This window comes from Channa argus, chromosome 6 (genome assembly GCF_033026475.1).
Source record: "Channa argus isolate prfri chromosome 6, Channa argus male v1.0, whole genome shotgun sequence".
NCBI lineage: Eukaryota > Metazoa > Chordata > Actinopteri > Anabantiformes > Channidae > Channa > Channa argus.
Genome location: NC_090202.1, coordinates 22,497,182 through 22,517,759, shown reverse-complemented (window position 1 = coordinate 22,517,759; position 20,578 = coordinate 22,497,182). Strand labels below are relative to the sequence as shown.

General features: G+C 39.4%; 1 protein-coding gene across 7 annotated transcripts; it reads left to right on the top strand.

Moving 5' to 3' along the window:
* Nucleotides 1–54: 54 nt before the first annotated feature.
* On the top strand, nt 55–20,515 carry stim1a (stromal interaction molecule 1a). Of its 7 annotated transcripts, none has more exons than XM_067507158.1 (14): nt 55–210; nt 988–1,123; nt 4,673–4,803; nt 7,012–7,126; nt 8,732–8,843; nt 9,285–9,400; nt 12,136–12,313; nt 15,639–15,816; nt 16,347–16,514; nt 16,894–16,994; nt 17,094–17,323; nt 18,148–18,228; nt 18,773–19,193; nt 19,944–20,515. In XM_067507158.1, the coding sequence occupies exons 2-14, from the start codon at nt 1,000–1,002 to the stop codon at nt 20,452–20,454; spliced, it is 2,466 nt and encodes an 821-aa protein (XP_067363259.1). In that variant the 5' UTR covers nt 55–210; nt 988–999; the 3' UTR covers nt 20,455–20,515. The 7 variants fall into 7 exon arrangements, with proteins under 7 accessions (XP_067363259.1, XP_067363253.1, XP_067363255.1 ...); XM_067507154.1 differs by lacking the exon at nt 18,148–18,228 and having other exon boundaries at nt 57–210; nt 18,773–18,836; nt 19,071–19,193; XM_067507152.1 differs by lacking the exon at nt 18,148–18,228 and having other exon boundaries at nt 56–210.
* The last annotated feature ends 63 nt before the right edge of the window (nt 20,516–20,578 follow it).

Sequence of the window (20,578 nt, the reverse complement as noted above, 5' to 3'; positions counted from 1 at the left end):
TATCCAGGGGCTGTGCGCCGTAGAAGAAGACCAACCTAGTCTCTGTCCACATTCTGCGGCTTTTTCGGTTCAGTCTCTCGGTCTGATTAAAGACCGAGACCTTTTCCAGGAGGTGGAGTTCGCTGTGCTTTAACTCGGGGGGACCAGGTATCTCCTGCAATGTTAACTCAGAGCTGAAACTACACGTTACCTGGCTCTGATATATGACAGGTAACTTTGTATTTGTATCTGCTGTGTGAAGTATCTCCTTAGAGACTGACGTTTGCAGTCTACGGTCGCTCTTCGTGCCGTCCCTTGTGTGACTTGCAGTGCCTTCTGGTTAGCTAAACGTCAAACGCGGCTGTGATGCATTTTCTACATTAACGTTAAAAAATGCACTGAGTCGACACCGACATAAACTAAGTGGAAAAACAGTGTAAGTGTGATGGGTTTTGGCTGAAGCGCAGTGTGATATTATCGCTTTTTGTCGTATGTCTCACTTTATTTCCTAGTTAGCAGAGATGTTTAGCTGGCTAAGCTAGCTGGGGCTTTTAAGGCACCCAGCGACCGGACGCTTAGGAACCAGATTGCTCTTACTTTTCGTATTCCGATCATTTTTCTATCTGAAGTGGCATGTTTTTCCTGAACGAATCCGCAAAACGCAGGTGAAACTGGTGAAATGCGGCTTTGAAATGTAAACACACAGATTAGCAAGCCAACAACTGTGCGTTGATTCATTGAGGTGCCAGAGGGAGACTTGAAGTGAGAACATGTGTCTGCGGTGCTGCAGGGAATTTTTATGTAACTTAAATTAAGTTGTGTTTCCTGGATAGCTCTAAGTCTGTTAATGCCGCTTCCTTCTTAAGATGAGGTGGATGTTCTCAGATAAATTAAGTAGATACGTTGGTTTTAGTTATATTTGATTGACTTAACATTAGACAGAAATTCAGTAAGGTGATGCTAAAATTATCACTATTTTAAATTAACTTGAGTGTTTTTTTCCCCCAGCATTCACCAGTTATGGAGTACAACAAATTTGTGATCTTGTGGATATTTTACTTGTGTCTTATTGGAGAAAGTTGGACTGAAAAACCCACATCCCCTACACCAGACATTCAGCAGAGTGTTGAAAATGGAGTGTCAGGTGAGTAAATCTTTCATGGCTTTAATTGGCTGTTGCATTTTAAATCTTTATGTGTCCACCTGTCAAGCAAAGCTGACTGCTACTATGAAGTGGCAAGGGTATTACAGTACTTCGGTGATTGTGCAGACACTAAATGCGGCAGTGCTGAGAATAGTCCTTAGCCTTGTCCTCCAATGTAGCTCCAGCCATCTAGTTTACCAGGAGCTAATTGACCTAATGGTTATTTATCCAAATGAGCAGCAGAGCAATCTTTTCTAAATTAGAGTGTAGTTGTCAGGATGTTAAACTATGAATTATTTTCAAACATTTGGCTTTACAATATTTACTATAACTAGTTAATTGTGATTAGATTTAATTGGTGTACATAGAATAAAGTAATTCAGTTTTATAAAGTATTTAAATTGTTGAGTGCACAGTACTGTAGTTATTCTATAGTATAAAAACTCTTGTTCCAAACGTTTTAGTTTTGCAGTTTTGTGTCATAAAAATATGCGACTACATTACTTAATGTATAGACTCTTCATAACACCATATAATTTTAGTGGTTTATTGCAATAGTATAAATTTTTCATTTTAAAGCTGCTTTCCTCTTGGAAAAAGAGAAACCATGTTAAATCAGGTAGTCACTTTAATATCTTGTTTCAATCTCTGAAGTGATTTTACATTTGAAATAGAACAGTGATTGCGTGTATCAAGCACATCTTGAGATCTCTACGAAACATAGGGCTGTTAATTAAAAGTGTGAGCCAGTTATGACGTAGCTATGACTCATTATTTTGCAATTCACTAATGTAAGAATATGTATCCGTTTAGAAGAGGCAAAAGTTGAAAGTTTTACCAACACAAAATAATCTTTGGTTTGTAATCTTTTGTTACTGCTGAACACTGTGGTTAAAATGAAACTGTTGCAACATGGTGGAAGTTGCTCATACGAACTTTGAAACACATCTTAAAAACTGCATCACATGTCCCAACAATTCCAAGAGGCCACCGTGTGAGAAAACAGTTAATCTTGAAAGTGATCGACGGTTATATTGAATAGTGATAGGGCAAAGTGATAGCTCCTTTTAAATGGCAAAGTTAATGAGAAAATTTTCAGATATGTACATGCAGGCACATACAGAATGACTCGCGTAACTGGAGGTCCTAAAAAAGGCAGGCTGACTGGTATGTAAATATCTTATCTTGTGTCTCTGAAGGTTTGCAAGCCAAATGTGAGAGGGCCAGGTTGGTTGTATGAGAGTGTTGCAGGTGGCATGTTTTCACTAGAGTAACTGTCATTCTTTGTTTTACACTGTGTGTGTGTGTGTGTGTGTGTCAGACAATGATTGCCTTTGTGGTATGTGGCATTACAGTCTCTCTGAGGCTGACATACTTGCATACTGTGGCTCAAAAATTAACTTTTGCACAATGCAGAAGTTCATTTTCTGCATTCGGTCTCCATAGTCCTGGGTTGGGAAGTTCATGTAGAGAACATAAGGCAGACGCTGCCAAGTACAGAAATTCATGCACACAGTATCTGTTACACAGATTGATTTGTGATTGATTTATTGTTTGTTTTTTTTTTCGCTTTCTGCCTTTTCTCACTGCTAAACCAACCTGTCATAACATGCCGTTCTTGGTATAAAGAATGCAAGGATTGGTATGATGAGGTAATCAGTAGGAGAGGGTGTTTCTTCAAGCAAAATGCAGTGCCTGTAACTGCATACACACTGTTGTGTGGGTAACAGCAATAATTGATGAAGCAGCAAAAACTGAGATATGTAGACCTGAGCTTAGCCATTTATGAAAGAGGGAGGGAGTCGGATGATACTGGCAACATGACAAGCTGTGTAAACCAGTATAAAGTAAAGTCAAGCATTGAATTTACTAAAACGTAGTCTCGCAGTTAGAAAGTTCGGTCCAACTTTTTAATGATGCATTGTTGTAAGAAACCATAAATCAAGCCTGCGTCCAGTTACAAAGTGCAAACCACTTTTTCATGTTGGTGAGCAAGACCAGCCTCCCATTTAACCCTCTACTTCACCTTCGTTTTTTTAATGCGATTAAATACACAATAAATCATACTGTGTTTGACACATGCTGCTTGTATAATTTTATTTAGCCAGGATAAGACCTCACTGTCATTAATAATCTCACATCTGCAATATGGCGTCATCTATGCTCAGATAGTAGCAGCACATAGAGGTACACTGTAAAAAATACTGACTCCTGACTGTTTCAGGGCAATGCATATTTAAACCTTCTGTTACTACATGTAACTTTGCATGCCCTTTCACACAGTGCCTGAGAGTGTCTGCAGTACATGTCAAACAAGGTTTCCTATTGGTGGGAGTGGTGCCATTAGTGTATCTCTGATCTATGGCGAGTAATTTCTAATCCCTCAGGAAGAAGTGGAAACAGTGGCTAGATAACTCTGCAGAGTGCCTAATTACATAATTGTCCATTGTTGAAACATACATTTCTAATTTCTTAACGTATAATTATGGGGTGGTACACACTTACATGTTACTTAGGCTTATCAAAATGCCCATTGTAGTTGAATATGCATATTTAAACCAACTAACTTATATTTTTTGTAAGTAACCATGACTGCAAAATCCAAATTAGCAACAGAAATAGTTATAATTATTAAAAAACAATTCTTCTTGGGACACAGCCTGTTTTTATTTTTCACAGTAGTTCTGACTGTCATGGTATCTGGCTACGGAGTACCATCCCCTCATTGAGTGAAAGGCCTTACATAAATGAGGCTTTGTCTGCAGCCAAGGAATTTTACAGTTCACTTATCTTAGCATGAGTGTGTGTGAGAACAATCCTGCAGTCTGGATTGTACAAAAGTTTAAAAACTATGAACCTTTACGACCATCGCAGAGATCTGTCGTTGCAGTGATCTGAAAGATATGTAAATGAACAAGCACTAAATTGTCTGCACTAGCAGCAGTACAGCGATATTAACGTCTAAAGGTTTTTGAGCAAGGTTTACCCTCCTAACCAATCAGAGAAGGTCAAATCCTGTGCTGATGCAATAGCGCACCTTGCGTGCAGCATGAGACTGGATGGAATTAAGTGTCCATATTTGATGGCCTGGGTGGATTGATATACAGTCTCATGCTGTATCTTTAGGATTCCCTCATCACAAATGAACAGAAAAGAAAAAGGATTGTTTACATAAAATGTTTAGGTACTTAGACACATACAAGTTTTTTGTTTTTTGGTGGGGAGGGTCTGGATGACAGATCATGTAGGACACACAAAACAAATTTCAAAAAAGCATGAGATAAACGAACCAAACCAAAAGCTGTAAGAGCATTTTATTTGGTGGTGAACCAAATAAACGCTTACACCTACACATGCTGGTCCTCCTTGTGTATTAGAAGTGGGTAAGTTATAGAAACTGAGCAGTTTTGCCATTAGGCTTGCAGGTTTTGCAACATAGCACTTTCTGATGTAACAAGAATATGAACACAGACAAGCTCCAGTTTTGTGTTGAGTTTAGTTTCAGAGTTGCGTCTTAACACCATCATGATTAGTCTTTTTCTCCACCAGAATTATGTCGCATCGATGAGCCCCTATGCAATGATGAGAATGTCCTCCTCAGCTTTGAGGCTATCCGTAGTATCCACAAGCAGATGGACGATGACGCAAACGGCAATGTAGACGTGGCAGAGACAGACGGCGTAAGTACTATCCCAAAAAATCTTCATTAACAGGAGAATGTGCTCATTTTAAAGGTCTGTTTTGGTTGGACAGTCACAGTGGTGGTTTTCGTTTAGTCTAAAGAGGCTTACAGGTATAATCATTGTAATCCTTTGTCATAGGATCTGCTGCTAAGATGGTAAGTTAATCATAACCCTGTAATCTCTTTAACTTACTCTGAGTAACTGGAGAAATTGGTCTGTTTGGACTCCAGTGCCTTTTTTAGGATCTAACTGGCATTTGTGTTAGGCCATGTATTTTGTTAATATACATACGTTGATTATACTGTTGGATACTTTTTACAGTTGCTATTAAAAAAAACTGAAATGACAGCTAGACTCATGTTCACAACTGCATAATGCCCATCAAAAGGCTGCTTCTTAGACATCACTTGGGCCTGAAAGACAATGTCTGTAGTCCATGTTGAGTTCTAGACTAAACTAGACATAGTGGCCTTGAGAAGGCTTCTTCTAGAGAGTAATTTTTTTTTGTGGTTTGCTTCACTCTGTGGCATGTGGTTGAGACCAGACCAAAGCAGGCAGAAAGCCTCTTCTTTTAGAAGAGGCACTTGGCATGCAAATACCCGTACGGCAAACAATCAAGTGCAATTCAGTGGGCACTCATATCTGTAGTGGCTTTGAGCCGTGAAATAGAAAGCTCAACATGAGCTCTCCAACACCGTAGTTCTGCTTCCTGTTATCATACAATGCATAAACAAAGAGGTAGTTAAGTGAGTGTCTTGCTTTGGAAGAATAAGCTTTGGGTTGTGGTCACACTATGCAAGTGCTGCTAATTTCCCAGTGATTATATTTTCAGGAGAGGGAGATTTCACCTGCAGTATTCTCCCCTGTTGTAAAATCCTCCCACATAAATCTATCAAAGCGAAAGACATCATGACTTATTAATGTCTTCCACCCATGATGGGTGAGTGAGTTGGCTTTTGTGGGAGTGAAGGACGCCATATAGGCTTCTCTTCTAAAAGCCTGGTGAGAGAGTTAGCCTACAGTATAGTGGGCAATCAGTAGCGTGGTTCTTTTGGCCTCTTGTTCATTACTTCCTCTCCAGTAGTTTCTCCAGAAGTTCAACCTTGAAAGCCTAAATCCTGTAGGATCGTGCATTTCAGTTATTGACAACTGATTTGTTACTGCATAGTAAATAACTATAACAGTTACCTGAGCAATTGTGTAATAAACAAAATTTTAATAATAATAAAAACAAAAATCTAAAAGATTTGATTAAAAAAATAATAAAATGAGAAATGATTTCTAGCTGCTCTGTGTTTAAAGAGAGGAAAGGGAAAGAACCACACAATAGCATAACTTCGACAGGGCAGTTTTCCTGCTTTAGTATTGTTAGAAACTGCACGTTCAGTGATTTGTAAGCATATCTGAATTACTGCCTTTTTAACTAATTGGTGCCAAGAGGCTGGCTGTTAGCAAAGATTTGATTAGGGTGATGCTTTACAATTGGGAATAATTAGAGTCCCGATTTGAAGCCTCTGCTGCAAAACCTTGTAATAAAAAAACCCTCTGTTCTCACAGTAAAAAAACAAAATCCAGTTGCTTCTGATCTGTTGATTTTTTTTTTTTCTTCAGAGTGTCATTTTCAGTTATTTGTGAATAGAACATGTTGTAATTGTATTAACATGAGTTAGAAACAAAGTCTGTGCTGTTCTAGTTTATGAAATAGTGAGCAGAAAATGCATGGTCACATGTTTTAGATACAGTATATCTTTTGTTTCTTTCACAGTTAGAGAAGCAAATGCAGACGTGAGCACACAGGAATTCAATTTTCTTCTTTTATGGGCATGAAAAAGACCCCAGTAAAATAGGTTATAGTGCTTGTACTAAATCCAAATCTCTCAGCTATTGTGCAGAATTATTTAACTGACCTTCAAGCTACTCAAACCTATTGTTCAAGGCTATATGTGGTGTTGTCTAACGTGTAAGCATTAGTTATCAGTTTTTAATGTTCTAAATTTGAAGTAAGGAGCATCAAAACCTTTTACTGAGCAGTGCAACATTTAACATTGCAACATTAGTCAGAAATAAGAATCTTGATGTTTGATGTCAAAAACACACCCACAAATGTCAATTCAGACGAACGACAGTTTGTCGGATTTGAATAATTTAGATATTTGACAGTTAACAAAACTGATTTTCACTGCAAGTGTCCTTGTCATCCTCTAGTTCCTGAGAGAAGATCTAAACTACCATGACCCCAAGGCCAAACACAACAGCTTCCATGGAGATGACCAGTTCATCAGTGTGGAGGACTTGTGGAATGCATGGAAGGGCTCTGAAGGTACAGCCTCTTTTTTTTCCCCCTTTCCCTCTCGATGGCCAGCTGTTAATGCACAGACAAGCCTTTTTTTCAGATATTTTCTATATAAATGTGTCTAAATTGTACACTGTGAATTTTGTTTTGCACTCTGTTGATTTGCTCTGCTAATAATGTTATTTCTAAGGAAACACTCCTTGTGACTTGGAGCCTTAATGGCAGGATTTTAAACAACTGCTACATTACGGTTTATATATTTCATGTTGGTGTACATGTGGGCCACACATTATCACTACTTGACCTTCTTGATCTCTTAGCAAAGGAGTAAAATGTTAATCAGATTGCATGTGAAGCAAAGTGCAGTCCACTTATCAGCACCAGCTAGTGGCAGAGTGGATATCACTGAAACTGTCAACACAAAATTCACTTCCTCTCTCACCTCCTTCTGCCTATTGGTTTGGCTGGCCTGTGGTTGTACTCTCTGAGAGCCCTTTTTATTAGTGCGTTGTACCTGAGTTTTTCACTTTCACTCTCGTTGCCTTTTGTCCTCATGAAACTTCCCCTCCATTGCAGTTTTGAACCAGGAAACTATACTTTTATTTTAAGTAGAGGAACAAATCAACATAGAAAACCCACAGTGTTGACTCACTGACAGGCTGATTTCCCTTTCCCAGTTAGTTTTTATGGGCAAGCCAGTATGTAGTATGCCTTAGGACATGTCATAGATCATTCATTGTATGGCTGCACATGGTCATATAGTGTGTCTCATGTCAAGCTGTATATATGAAAAGTGGTGAAAATTTAATGGTGACTCAATGTTTTGACATTAAATTAAACACATCTGTGGTTCGCTGCAGCATTCGCATACTAGCAATAACAGCCACTTTGGATGAACAGTGTCAGTGGAAATGGGAGAGCAGAGTGTTTGGACATGTTAATACAGGTTTTGCTGCAGTCATCATCTTTAATATTTGCTTTCAGCTTGTTTTGTAATGACTTTTTGCTTAAAGACTATGACTGACAGACCTCAGCAAACACTTTGTATTCTTCCTGGCGATGGTCTCCTTCCCCGCCCCTGAGTCAACTCCAGTTAATGCTAATATCAGGGACGTTTTGTCTTTAGTCTGTTTTCCAAAGTCCCCTTCAAATCATCTATTAAAACATACTATAAATGACTGTTTGGAATAATGAACTGTCTTATTCTTTTCCAAAAAATACTGTATTTAGCTGGTTTAAATTTACTTAAAATACATCAGCTTTAGCTGTTTTCAGTCTGTGTGTTGCCTTTTAGAATGAGATCAAGTTCCAATGTATTTGTGATTCACAAATCAGGGTCGAATGTGTTTTTAAATTAGAAGGTTAGTTTACATAAACTTTCCTGCACATATAAATCACTGACTAGTAAACATAAGACAACATAAGGAAGTTAAATATAATCAAACATATTTCTAATTCAAACGTGGTCAGGAGAGGCCATGAAGAGCCATTTATTCAAGTGTTGTTAGTTTGGAGGATGTAGTTTGTTTTGCTGTAAACCAAGTTTAGATGACCACCAATTTGCTGAGTGAAACAAAAACAAACATATCAGCAGTACTGTAACAAGGTTTTTGATTTCCTTTTGCTCCGCAGTTTATAACTGGACGGTAGACAAAGTGGTGGAGTGGCTAATCAGCTACGTGGAACTGCCACAATATGTGGATGCTTTTCGTAAGATGAATTTTAATGGAAGTGCCATGCCAAGGTAAGATGTCTTACTTGTATTCATTTGTACTGCATAGATGTATTTTATTAGCTTAAATACATTTAAGGTTATAAAACACTGAATCTACAATATTTACTCACCATGACCAGTGTTGGGCCACAATATGTTACCAGTAACGTGTTACTATAATAATACTTGCAGTTTCTCGTTCACTTGTGTTCTCGCCCCTCAGTTGTTTAGATAAAAACATCCTGATGTGAACTATATGCTTACTTCACGTGATGCAACTTCTTTAGAGCAAGCAATTTATGTAATAAGTGATTAAATTCCCTATTTTAATAAGTGAGGTCTAATAGTAGGTTAGTAAGCTCAGACTGATTTGTTAAGGGATCACATTACACATGGCTCAAAATGGAGCACACCCTTTGCTTTGCCTTCCCTTCCTTCCTTCTTAGAAAATGACTGTCTGTTCTCTCTCAGGCTTGCTGTAAAGAACACCACTCTGACTCTGTCTATTCTGAAGATTTTGGACCGCAGCCATGTGCAAAAGTTGCAGCTCAAGGCTTTGGACACAGTACTGTTTGGCCCACCCCTGAGTATGTGACTATATTTTTTTTTTTATTATTTCTTTCTGATAAGAATTCAGTTATATTACTTTCTCGTAAAAGGAAAAAAAGTTTGAATAGGCAGCATAGTCATTGAATGGACTAGGTGGGAAATTGAGCATATTGTTGCCAATAAAGACAGATAGAAATTTTATGAAAACATCCTGTTAATAAAAACTAATTTGGAGGGTTTTGCAGCCTTGGCTGAGTTGCCCAATATTCTCAGTGTTGGTTGTTTCAATTGAAAGGCATTGCTTAAATGAGTGTTCCTTGATCAAACAGGTTCCTTAAAACATTTGTGTTCCTTGGAAACACTTATAATAACTTTGAAATGTCTGGCTAAACACCTGACCATCCTTCTCTTGAATTGGTAGAATATTACTGTCTACAGCCTGGTACCATTGTCCGCTACTGTCATTTTCCAGCAGCATTTCAGCAACATTGTGATAATGTCGTTATCAGGTTTTGTTTGCTTTATTTATTTAGTCACTTGTTTACTTGGTGACTTGCTCTTTTTCTCTTTTTAGTCCACCTTTGGTACATAGGCATGATTTTGTTACAGGGTAGTGAACTAAGGGCTACAACACACTGCTCTGTATTGCAGACACACCCCTCTGTGTGCTGAAACAAATAAACACTCATCTCTTCTCTGACATTCTCTAGTGTCACTTCCACTGCATCTACAAATTGTATCTATGGATATATATTTAATTTGTGTCCATTTTTGAGTAAACATCTTAATGGATACAGTATCTCTTGGCTGTCATACATCTTGGCAGTACTTTGATTTTTTTATATTTTTATTTTTTTTTTAGTTTTTAATACATAGTCTGTGTTGACATTGAGAAACACTGTTCCCAGAACGACTGCCAGGATTAATGAAAAACATATTTGCTGTTCAGAGATAGCAAAGCTGCACAGTGATATATTTCATCACTGGGCTTAGAAAATCAGGGTTTTGTATTGTGCAAAACATCCAACTATAGCAACTACACAGAACAGTTAACATGAATAAAAGCTTGAATGGAAAGATCCATATTGGGAAGAAAAGTGCGGATGGAAATATGTTTACATGATCATTAGCAAAACAAGAACAGAAAATGTAATGAGGCTTCATAGAAAGCAGGCATTAGCATTAGAAAGAAACTGCAGAGAGGAACAGTGTGTAGTGGTGTGTGTCTGGCATGTGTCATAGTGGACGTGTCTTGTTAGTCACACCTGAAAGAAGACATTAGAGAGGGCAGTGTGGATTTGACAGCCTCCCAGGGGGTTCCACTATTATTCAGACAGAATAAGTGTGATCAACAGCTTTTTAGGACACATGTCACATAGGGTTGAATCTAATGTAGTGGACAATTGTGTATTACCTAACAGTTGTTTCCACCTTTGAGGTTAATTAATCGTCACTTCATGCTCTCTTGGCGGCCTTCCTAAAAGGCAGTAAATGTAGTGTTTACTGTGTGAAAACAATAACTTGCATACAGTACACTGGACATGGGCAGTAGCTGAGGGCACAACCGTGTTTCCTGTCTTAGACAGATGGTGTTGCAGCAAATAGAACCAGTTGAACACAGGGGAACAGCCTTGCATAAGGAAATTATTATAGTTGATCTCAGAGGGTAATGTGAAGTTTTTCTACTCTGCATCTGTACTCCTTCACAGCGTAGACCCAAGATGAAGTGAGCACACATGCATTTCAGATAAATATTGTGACCTCATTGTTGGAGTTGTGCTCTTAGCAGCCAATGATCTGCATATATGCACATCAACTGGAAAACGCAGTTGTCATTGTTTACACTTAATGTAGCTATTTGTACTTATTCAACAGGATTATGAAGGGTGAGGAGCAGTGGTTTGGGTTTATTAGTGTGACACAATAGCAGGCACAGCTGCTCCTTTACTCTGAAGAACCTTGAGTATGTCCTAAACTTTATAACCTACTCTATACATTATACCTCTGAAAGACAATTTAGCACAAGCTGGAACCTTAAAGAGGTGTTCTTACCCTGTACATAAGACAAGATAGGTTTGTACTGTGTTGGATTCATGATGGTTTAACATGGTTCCAACAAGGAGCGAGAGAGATACAGGAAGTTGTTAGCAAAATTACTTTTAGAGAAGATAAAATACCCCAGTACTGACTGTCTATGCTAATTTTACTTTCCTTATGTCTCGCTCCAGGAAATGGAAGTCATGTTTTTAACATCTCTTTCCTGCACAACACTTGGCCAGTTTTGCAGTAAAAGCAAACTTCCCTTGTAATAGCTGCTTTCTAGCTGCTGTTACTTTTATTTGCTATACGGTACATAATTATTATTATACATAAGAATTTCAACTTGGATTTGATTCACAGCTTCGCATATATCAAAATGTTACAGTTGCCATTGTTCGGTTTTCTGTGCATGTTCTTTATTAGCATTGGTTGCTAGGCGGAAATGGGCTGTTAGGATGGTTTTTTTCGTGGTCTTTCACACTAGGCTTCTCATACCACAACCCAAACTTGTGCTAATGAATTCTCTATTTGTCTCACTTCATAAGGTTTGTGGTATAACTAAACTACATTCAAGCACAAGCTTCAGACCGACTTCTTGTAAGGCAGCAGCTTTATCTTATCATCTTGTATTGCTTGGCCGAAATGTGCCTACTCCATGTCTTATCTTATGATTTGATTATTGATTGCCCTCCTAAAATATAACCTCTCCTCTGTTTTCCTGCTTTTCTCTCAGTTAATAGACATAACCACTTGAAAGACTTCATGCTGGTAGTGTCAATAGTCATAGGCATGGGTGGCTGCTGGTTTGCGTACATCCAGAACCGATACTCTAAGGACCACATGAAGAAGATGATGAAAGACCTGGAGGGCCTCCAGAGAGCTGAGCAGAGTCTGCATGACCTACAACAGAAGTGAGGGTTTTTCCAACTGCCCACAATACAAACTCACACTATGCAAGTACTGTATTGTGCACACATACCATTAGTTGCATATTACCACAAAACACAGTTTTAAATGTGGCACAGCTTTTGCCATAACAGTTGCAATATTCATGAAAGAAATTAACTTAACAATTTTCTTCTGTACAGTGTTTGTTTCACTACAATAACTTCAAACTAACTTGATAAGTGATTTTAAACGTAACATACCCAGTGTAGGACTAGACACACTGCTTACCTATCTGACATGTGCAGTGGCATTCATTACATCTCCCAAGCTTAGTGACTTGTTGAGTGGTTAACCTTAAATGTTTAGTGAGTACAAAGAGACAGAAGCTGTCTTAGTTCACAGGAGCCTTTGACATTACTTTTCCACATAAGATGTTTTGGGGCGTAACTGAAAATATCAGAAGAATTTAAAAATGTCTGTTTTTATTTAAGTGTATTCCCTCAGGGGTTAGTTGAAGCAGACATTCATTCATAGGAGGCAGCTTGGAGGAACTCCTAAAGACTCAGTGATTTTACTATGCAAATTAAACTTGCTTGATTTGTTAAAAAATTTACATGTAGTGGTTCTAAAATCATAGTGCATATATATTTCTGCAGTCATAACCTAGGCTTAACTGCTGCCGCAAAACCAGAAGATTCATATACGTGGCTTCATGGTTTCAAAACGAGAAGTAAAAGTCCGTTCATCAAAATACAAAAAGAGGTGGATTGCTGTATAATGTATTGCAATATTGTGAATTTTGAAAAAACAATTCTTGTGAAAAGGCAGTTTGTGGTAAATGTTAGCATGTGGTAACATGTTAATATTTTAGTAATTGAAAGCACATTTTGAAATTGAATGTTTGCAGTACATTTCAGTTTAAATATTGATTCAAGTTTAATTGAATTTGACTTGAGAATTAATGTACATAAAATTTGGAGGGTTTATAATGGAAAATTTGTATTCTCAAGAAATGTCATGGTTTTTTTTTGTTGTTGTTGTTGTTTTGTTTTTTGTTTTTTTAGATTAAAAACAAGAGCATAGGTTCAGTCACAATTACGAGCCAGAGTAAGGAACATTGAGATGCAATAACATTCTTGGTTTTGTGCACGAAAGAAATGGTAGTTTTCAAACCTTGCGGTCTAGTTTACTAGCATTATTACACAATTCATTCACTTTGTGTATCAGCTGGCTGTTCACGAGACAGGTTTTTGAAACTTAAGACACTGGTCTGTGATAAACAGCCAGTAAACTGAAAAGATGAGACTTGGCTTCGCCGACAGGACTTGCGTCTGCGTCGGCCTTGGATTCTTTAATTGTAGTATAGCACTTCCTATGCTGATGTTTTATAGATGTATGTGCATGTTTGAGGTGCATCTCTTTTGAACAGCACAATAAGGGAGTGGAAGGTATTTGTGAGGGATGTCTGTTTAATACCAACTAAAAGAGCGATTTACTGCTTTAGTTAGGACAAACCTGTGAGCACAAAGTTCTTCTCATTCTCTGAGAGACTGCCAGGTCAGTATATGATTTGCCTCTGTTGCCTCTGTGCCTTTATTCTTTGATCAGTTGTGAAAGCACACTTGCCACTGCCAACTTTGAAGTGGGCTCTGACATTTCTGTTTTACCAAGGTAATTACTTAGATTTAATTCTCCTCTGCAGATCAAACTGGAGTAAATATTAAAGGCCAACAAGTGCAGACCTTAATCACTATGTTCTGAAGGTATCCAAATGTATTGAAATCTAAACTGACAGCCCATCTAGCATACTTGGTAGAAAGGCCTATTTATTTTAGTATTGTTTTTATTCTGAAGCCGTTGTTGAGCACAAAGAAGTCAGCCAATCTAGGTCCTATATCTGAACACTGATTCTCTGAATTGGTTTTAAAAACATAAAGCACTTTTCAGTGTGTTAAAGCCTCAACAGCCAAGCCAGTGTCTGCAGAAGGGATATTCTATAAAATAACTTATATTGTATTATTCATTTCATACAAGTTTTTGGAGTGGCAAGAGAGAGAGGTATGTCCTTTTGTCTGTAGCTGTGCCTTTCTTCATGATCCCTGCTGCCAGCTGCTCTCTCTCCATACCTCCAAGCATATTCTGTGCTGGTATCAAGTAGCCTGACTTTCCTGCTGGGAGACAGTGGGAGGAGGTTCTGACTAAAGCTGGATTTCCTGGTGCCCTTTATAAACCTATGTGACCCAGCCTCTGCCTTACTGGTGGGAGACAATGTTAGGCATGACTGCTTAATATGTCAGCTCTAGTGCTAATTCACCTACATTTGGATTGGCTGTGGCGTGCAGACAGACGTCCTGAAAAAGGGCTGTTGACAAGGACAACCTTGCGTGTGCTAGGCCATAATAAGTTAGTTTGCTTTTCACGCAATTATATTGTTGTTCAGGAAACCAAAATACCTACAAAAGTTCTAATGTTGGTGTAAAGAATCTATCCTTGCACTGTGAGCCCTTCAGTTCACGTCATTTAAAACAGCGACAGGCGTCTTGTCTTTGAACATTGTAGCCCCGCCAGCCCTATTAGAAAATGGTGGAGGTCAGGTTCCAAAGCATTAGCAGGACTTCCCATTGCTCTATTTTCCATCACTGACTGTGTAGGTCAACTTTCCGTTCACTCTGCCGTTTATAAGCCCAACATGAGGAGAGAGCTGCCCCCTAGTGCCTAAAAGATGCTATTATTTTAGCATTAAGACTCTAGATTATTATTATAAGTATTACCAGTATTATAAAATGTCATGTTTTTCTTAGTGATCAGATTTAAAATGCTTTTTGTTGGTTTAAAAAAAATTATTCTACATGGTTTTTTTGTTACAGAGTTTTAAAAAGCCTTGGCATGCATGATTATGTCTTCGATTATAATTATGTCTTCGATAACAAAGTGGATTTTTTTTTCATGAGGTAATTCTAAAAATATTCCACACACAATCCAGCACACATTTTGTGGATATTACAGGAGCACTGGGTCCCACACTGTACTGTTCTAAAGTTACACACTGACAGCTGTTCCCATTCTTAGCTCCACACTCTGATGCAAGTTTATTATGAGCTGCCTAGCAGCTGACCATGACTCTTTGCTTTCTATGCCTTAGCCATTGTTTCCGGTGATGCATGATGGATGAAAACTCTACATTCAACAGATAAACACCATGCCAATCCATAGAAAATGACACTAGCACCTGCTACTATAGATAGATGGATGGATAGACATTTGTAGTAAATAGCCATTGATGTCTGTCTTCTAATACAAACTGAAGTTAAAAAAATGATTTGTTTTTGCTCCTCTTTTTATCCACAGGCTGCAGATTGCCCAGGAGGAGCACCGTACAGTTGAAGTGGAGAAGGTGAACCTGGAGCAGAAGATGAGGGATGAGATCAGCGCAGCTAAGCAGGAGGCCCAACGACTCCGAGAGCTGCGCGAGGGCACAGTGAATGAACTGAGTCGTCAAAAGTATGCAGAAGAAGAGCTAGATCAGGTACAAACTGATAAGTTGTTAAACATGGAGTTCTGCACAAAGGAGGAGTTGTGAAATTAAGTGTTTTATAAACTTCCAAGGTGGTAACTTCACAATATGTTTAGATCTATCACATTCACACTGGCCAAAGTATAAATACACCCACTGCAGTCTTTGTCCATTAGGAATTTGGCAGGAACAGCACAACCCACACAAGTGAGCAAAACACATGCTTATTTGGTTAAAGGACTATCATGGTGGTCTCCACTTTTAATGAAGAAACGCTGATTAACAGCATGCAGGGCTTTCAGGTTTTTGTTGTTGGTCTTTTAAATTGTGTCAAAAGTATTTGTACTTGTATTAAAGGGTTGTTTTTGTTTTTAAAAATGTGACAGTTTACAAAAACTGAAAATCTTCACAAATTGTGTAGCAACATTTTTGATTCTCAGGGGGAAAACACATCTTTGCCAACAATGTGTTGCCACAAATACACAAATTCATGTTTGTTTTTTCTGTGTTTTAATTTTTCACCTGATTGATGATTGTTACAGGTGCGCATGGCACTAAAGAAAGCAGAGAAAGAGCTGGAGTCACGGAGTAGCTGGTCACCACCAGAGTCTCTGCAGAAGTGGTTGCAGCTTACTCATGAGGTGGAAGTGCAGTACTACAACATCAAAAAGCAAAATGCAGAACGGCAGCTCCTGGTGGCGAAAGAAGGGGTAGGCATGTAAAAACCGAAGGATAGATTATCATGCTGCTCATAAGTTTACACTGTTGCCTTGATTGTATGACTATTCAAAATCCATCAGTTATATTCCAGAGCAGCTATTTTAAAAAGTTACCAGAGACTTAAGATTTGAGACCAACCTGTCTGTGAAGTCTAACTTAAGCTGAGGTCTCGGGTTTGTATTTCCGTGCCCAATAAAATGGAATACATTCCAAAAGGAAGCAGTTCACAAATATGTTGTTGTGAAACAGCTAGTCAAGTTGCTAGATGCATGCTGGACTGCTATTGTGTCCGAAAACAAGGTTTTCATTTATCATACTGTGAATAATTTTAACCTATCTGAGTTAATGTTTAGTCGTTTGTTTTCCAAGGCAGAGAAGATAAAGAAGAAGAGGAACACACTCTTTGGAACTTTCCATGTAGCTCATAGCTCCTCACTGGATGATGTGGACCACAAAATACTAGCAGCAAAGTAAGTCTGGGATTGTCATCTCTTAGCATTTTTTGAAACTGGTCAAACTGGCACCATTTGTCTTTTGTTCCCCTTTAACTTTCTGCCAATGTGTTGTAGGCAAGCCCTGGGTGAGGTCACCGCTGCTCTGCGAGAGAGGCTTCATCGCTGGCAGCAAATAGAGATCCTCACAGGTTTTACCATTGTCCACAACCCAGGCCTGCCTTCTCTGGCCTCAGCCCTCAACCTCGATCCCACCTTCGTGGGTGGCAGAGCTACAACTCAGCACTTTATCATGTCTGACGACATGGACGACTTGGATGAGGATTTCATGCCTGGAACTCTGCAATGTAAGAGTTCATCCGAATCTATCAGCTATTCAGTGGGGATTAGCAAACGAACCCCTAAACACTCCAAGACCCTGCTGGGGAAATCCAAAAATCAGCCCACATGAAAATTTGGACCTTTAAGCTTCTATTACCTGAATTTATTGTCGTGGCCTACCTGGTGATGGAGGCAGCGAGGGTCACGCATATCTGACTGAATCAGCGTTGATTTATGTTTGCATCATGTGTACCATGTAAAGTCACATAATTGTCTTGTTCTTTTCCACATAAATCCAGTAAATGCCTTTTGTTAATTGTTCTCATTTTGGATGAAAGTGTTACCATGACTTTCAGTTAATTGCTGTTTCTGTCCTCTGGAAAGTGTAAAAAATATATACTTCTTAATGAGAGCAAGTTCTTGTTCTGATCCATTTGTAGTAGTTTGTCCTAAAATGTGCTTTTGAGTTTATTCTCAAACAGTTGCAACCAAAGGAATTATGTTATCAGCCATCTGTGTTCACTTAAAATACTTATTTAGGTTGAATGCGACACAAGATATACACATAAGCTGCTCGTGATGTTTATGAACTCCTTACGTACAAAATTGTCATTTTGGTTGTAGAATCTGAGTCAAAGCTTTTGTAGCGATGATTTCAAATGCTGTATTTTTGAGTTGTTGTGGCAAAATGTGACACCTTTGAGGTGTGGCCTTCTAAACTGCAGATGAGTTGTACAGCATCTCTTTGCATTGGCAATAGTGAGTAAATTTGTAAACGACAATAATTGCTCTCCCTCCACCACCTTTCTGGTCTGTGGCTTCCTCTGCTGTCTCATTGGCCTAACTACAGATGGTACGCAACTGTTGGAACGGCGAGCCAGTGACCTGTGGTCCGTTGGTCCAGACTCTCAGCCCATGTGGAAATATCTCGGTTGGCCATTTTTTCATGCCCTAGTTCAGTTCTCAGTCTGACATCCTTGTCTGTCCCTTTGGATTTAAGGCCACATAACAGCATAATACTTTACCAACACAGTTAAAAGGGAAAAACTACTCCAGGCTACATTCATCCACAGACAACCTTCACCTTGTGTAGTTACTTGCTTGCCACATTTACACCCTCCACCCAGCACATCCCTTTGTCTTCCTTTCATAGAGAGTTGTTCAATGTTCCCTCTTTTATGACGTTAAATAAGAAATCAGCTGTTTTCTTCTTTTATTTAATTACAAGTGTTACCATGAAAGGAGAGAGAAACTTTAGGGATTTCATCATGAAGTAATGAAATGATGTTGTGTTTAAAGACTAATCAACAAATGTGATTTATCTTTATTAATATTTTGAGTTTTTGCATCAGTTAAAGAGAAATTCATCCCAGCACCTGAATATCTTTCCACTGATGTCCCACTTGGTCTCCCATTGTCCTCTCTGGTTTTTCTTCCGAATGGTTGTTGATAATGTTGTTGTCTTGTGCCCACAGCTCCCAGTATGATGTCCCTGCGCCAACGCCACATTGACCCCCCGCTGGCCATTGGCTCTCAGAGGTTGGTAGAGAGTTGCCTGTTGGGGGGGCAGCAGGGACAGGGAGAGGGAACCCCCTATTCATCCCTCTCTAGGGCCGCCCTCAGACAGTCACGTAGCCAGTCATTTGGGCAGCTCGAGTATCTCCCTTTGCCTCCCCTATCTTCGGCTCTGTCTCACCCCTCCATCATCTGTACCTCCAAACCAAGTCCTCAGTCCCTGTCTTCTTTGTCTTTCTCTTCTTCATGTTTGCCCAGCTCTGTGGGTGGCAGTGTAGCCCCTCATTCCTCCCATGTATATCATACATCTTTCCAGCCCATGGATCCCATTCCTGATTTTACCTCCTCTGATACCTCCAAATCGTGCGGCGACACCTTCGGGTACCTGTCTCTTTCCAGTCTTTTGCACATGTTGCATGTGGTTGGTTTTCACCACTTTTTTTTTTCCCCCCCATTTCATTTTTTTTAACATGTGGTTCACACATGTACAGATGGGTGACAGAACAAAGGAAACGTGGAAGTAAAGTGTTTTAGTAAGCAAAGTAGCCTTGGCATTTAATTGTACAAGTCTCTGGGACTCTTCTGCAGGGATGGAAAACCCTTCTTCCAAACACATTGCCTCATTTCGGTTGTTAATGATGGTTGTGGAGAGTCAAACTGTCAAAACTTGTAGTTCCAAAATCTGTTGCTTTACGGCTGGTTTGAGATCTGTTAGCATATGATACTCATCAAAACAGTGGCCCCTCATTTTTTTCTGTCGTCCGGCCTCTCCCCTCCTTCATTCAGGGTTTCCTTTTTAATTTGTCACCATTCTGTAGCAAGGGTTTGTTTTTCTACACATACTTTTTGAATTCAGATTCCATTTAACTTGGACTCTAGTTTAACATCATTTCACATCACAATGCATTGCAAAATATATGCATTTTTTTCCCCTCCTTAACCTGGTGTGTGTTCCTGATGTTTTTTGCCTGCACAACTAACAGTGTGGAGTGGCAGTGCTTGGGCAGTGTCCAGCGTGTCAGTGACTTGCAGGCATAGTGTAGAGAAACCCCAGCATGCCAGGCTTCAACTTTGACAGTTTGAGTTTGTATTTTCACTCTCCCCTGATCTGTTTGTTTTTTTTTCCTTCAGAGACCTAAATCGCTCCGATTCAGACTCGTCCTTGTCCCTCTCCCAAGTTGGTGATCGACTATCTGCCTACACTTCTAAAAGCCACCTAATCAAACCCACTTCTCTCGTGCACGGCCTGTCTGGCCGAGCAGAGGATGCAGTCTCACTGCATGCTCACACCCCTAACGGAGGGAATCGCAGTCACGAGGGCAGTCATACTGAGCCTGTCCCTGACAGTCCTATACTTATGAAGACGGTGTATGACATGGAGACTTCACCCAGCCTGGGAGAGATCAACAGTCTGTCAGAGTCATCTCACTCATTCAGCCCCAACTCCACTGAACCTGACACACCGTCACCCGTAGGCGGGCAACCAGGGGCCATGGGGGTAAAGGGCAGCAGCCGCATCCCACAGCTGTCCTCCAAGAAGAGCCCCTTGGAGGAGGATAGTGGCTCAACAGGAGAAGACACAGATTCCAATGCCAGCCGCAAGAAACACACCTTCAAGATTTTCAAGAAACAGAAGAAATAAGGGCTCAATAAACTACAGCATACTGAAGTTTTCCTTTGGTCTATTTCTTGGGAAAAAATTAATAGGGGCTTATTAAGGATCAGATGATTGCACAATTTGTTGCCGTTCCATCTATTTGTAGGTA

Excerpts from the sequence above, each read along its gene's own strand:
- stim1a (XM_067507158.1), top strand. The coding sequence starts at position 1,000 with ATGGAGTACAACAAATTTGTGATCTTGTGGATATTTTACTTGTGTCTT. Across the intron at positions 4,804-7,011 it reads ACGTGGCAGAGACAGACGGC|TTCCTGAGAGAAGATCTAAA; the intron begins GTAAGTACTATC and ends GTCATCCTCTAG. Across the intron at positions 17,324-18,147 it reads CATGCCTGGAACTCTGCAAT|ATGGTACGCAACTGTTGGAA; the intron begins GTAAGAGTTCAT and ends GCCTAACTACAG.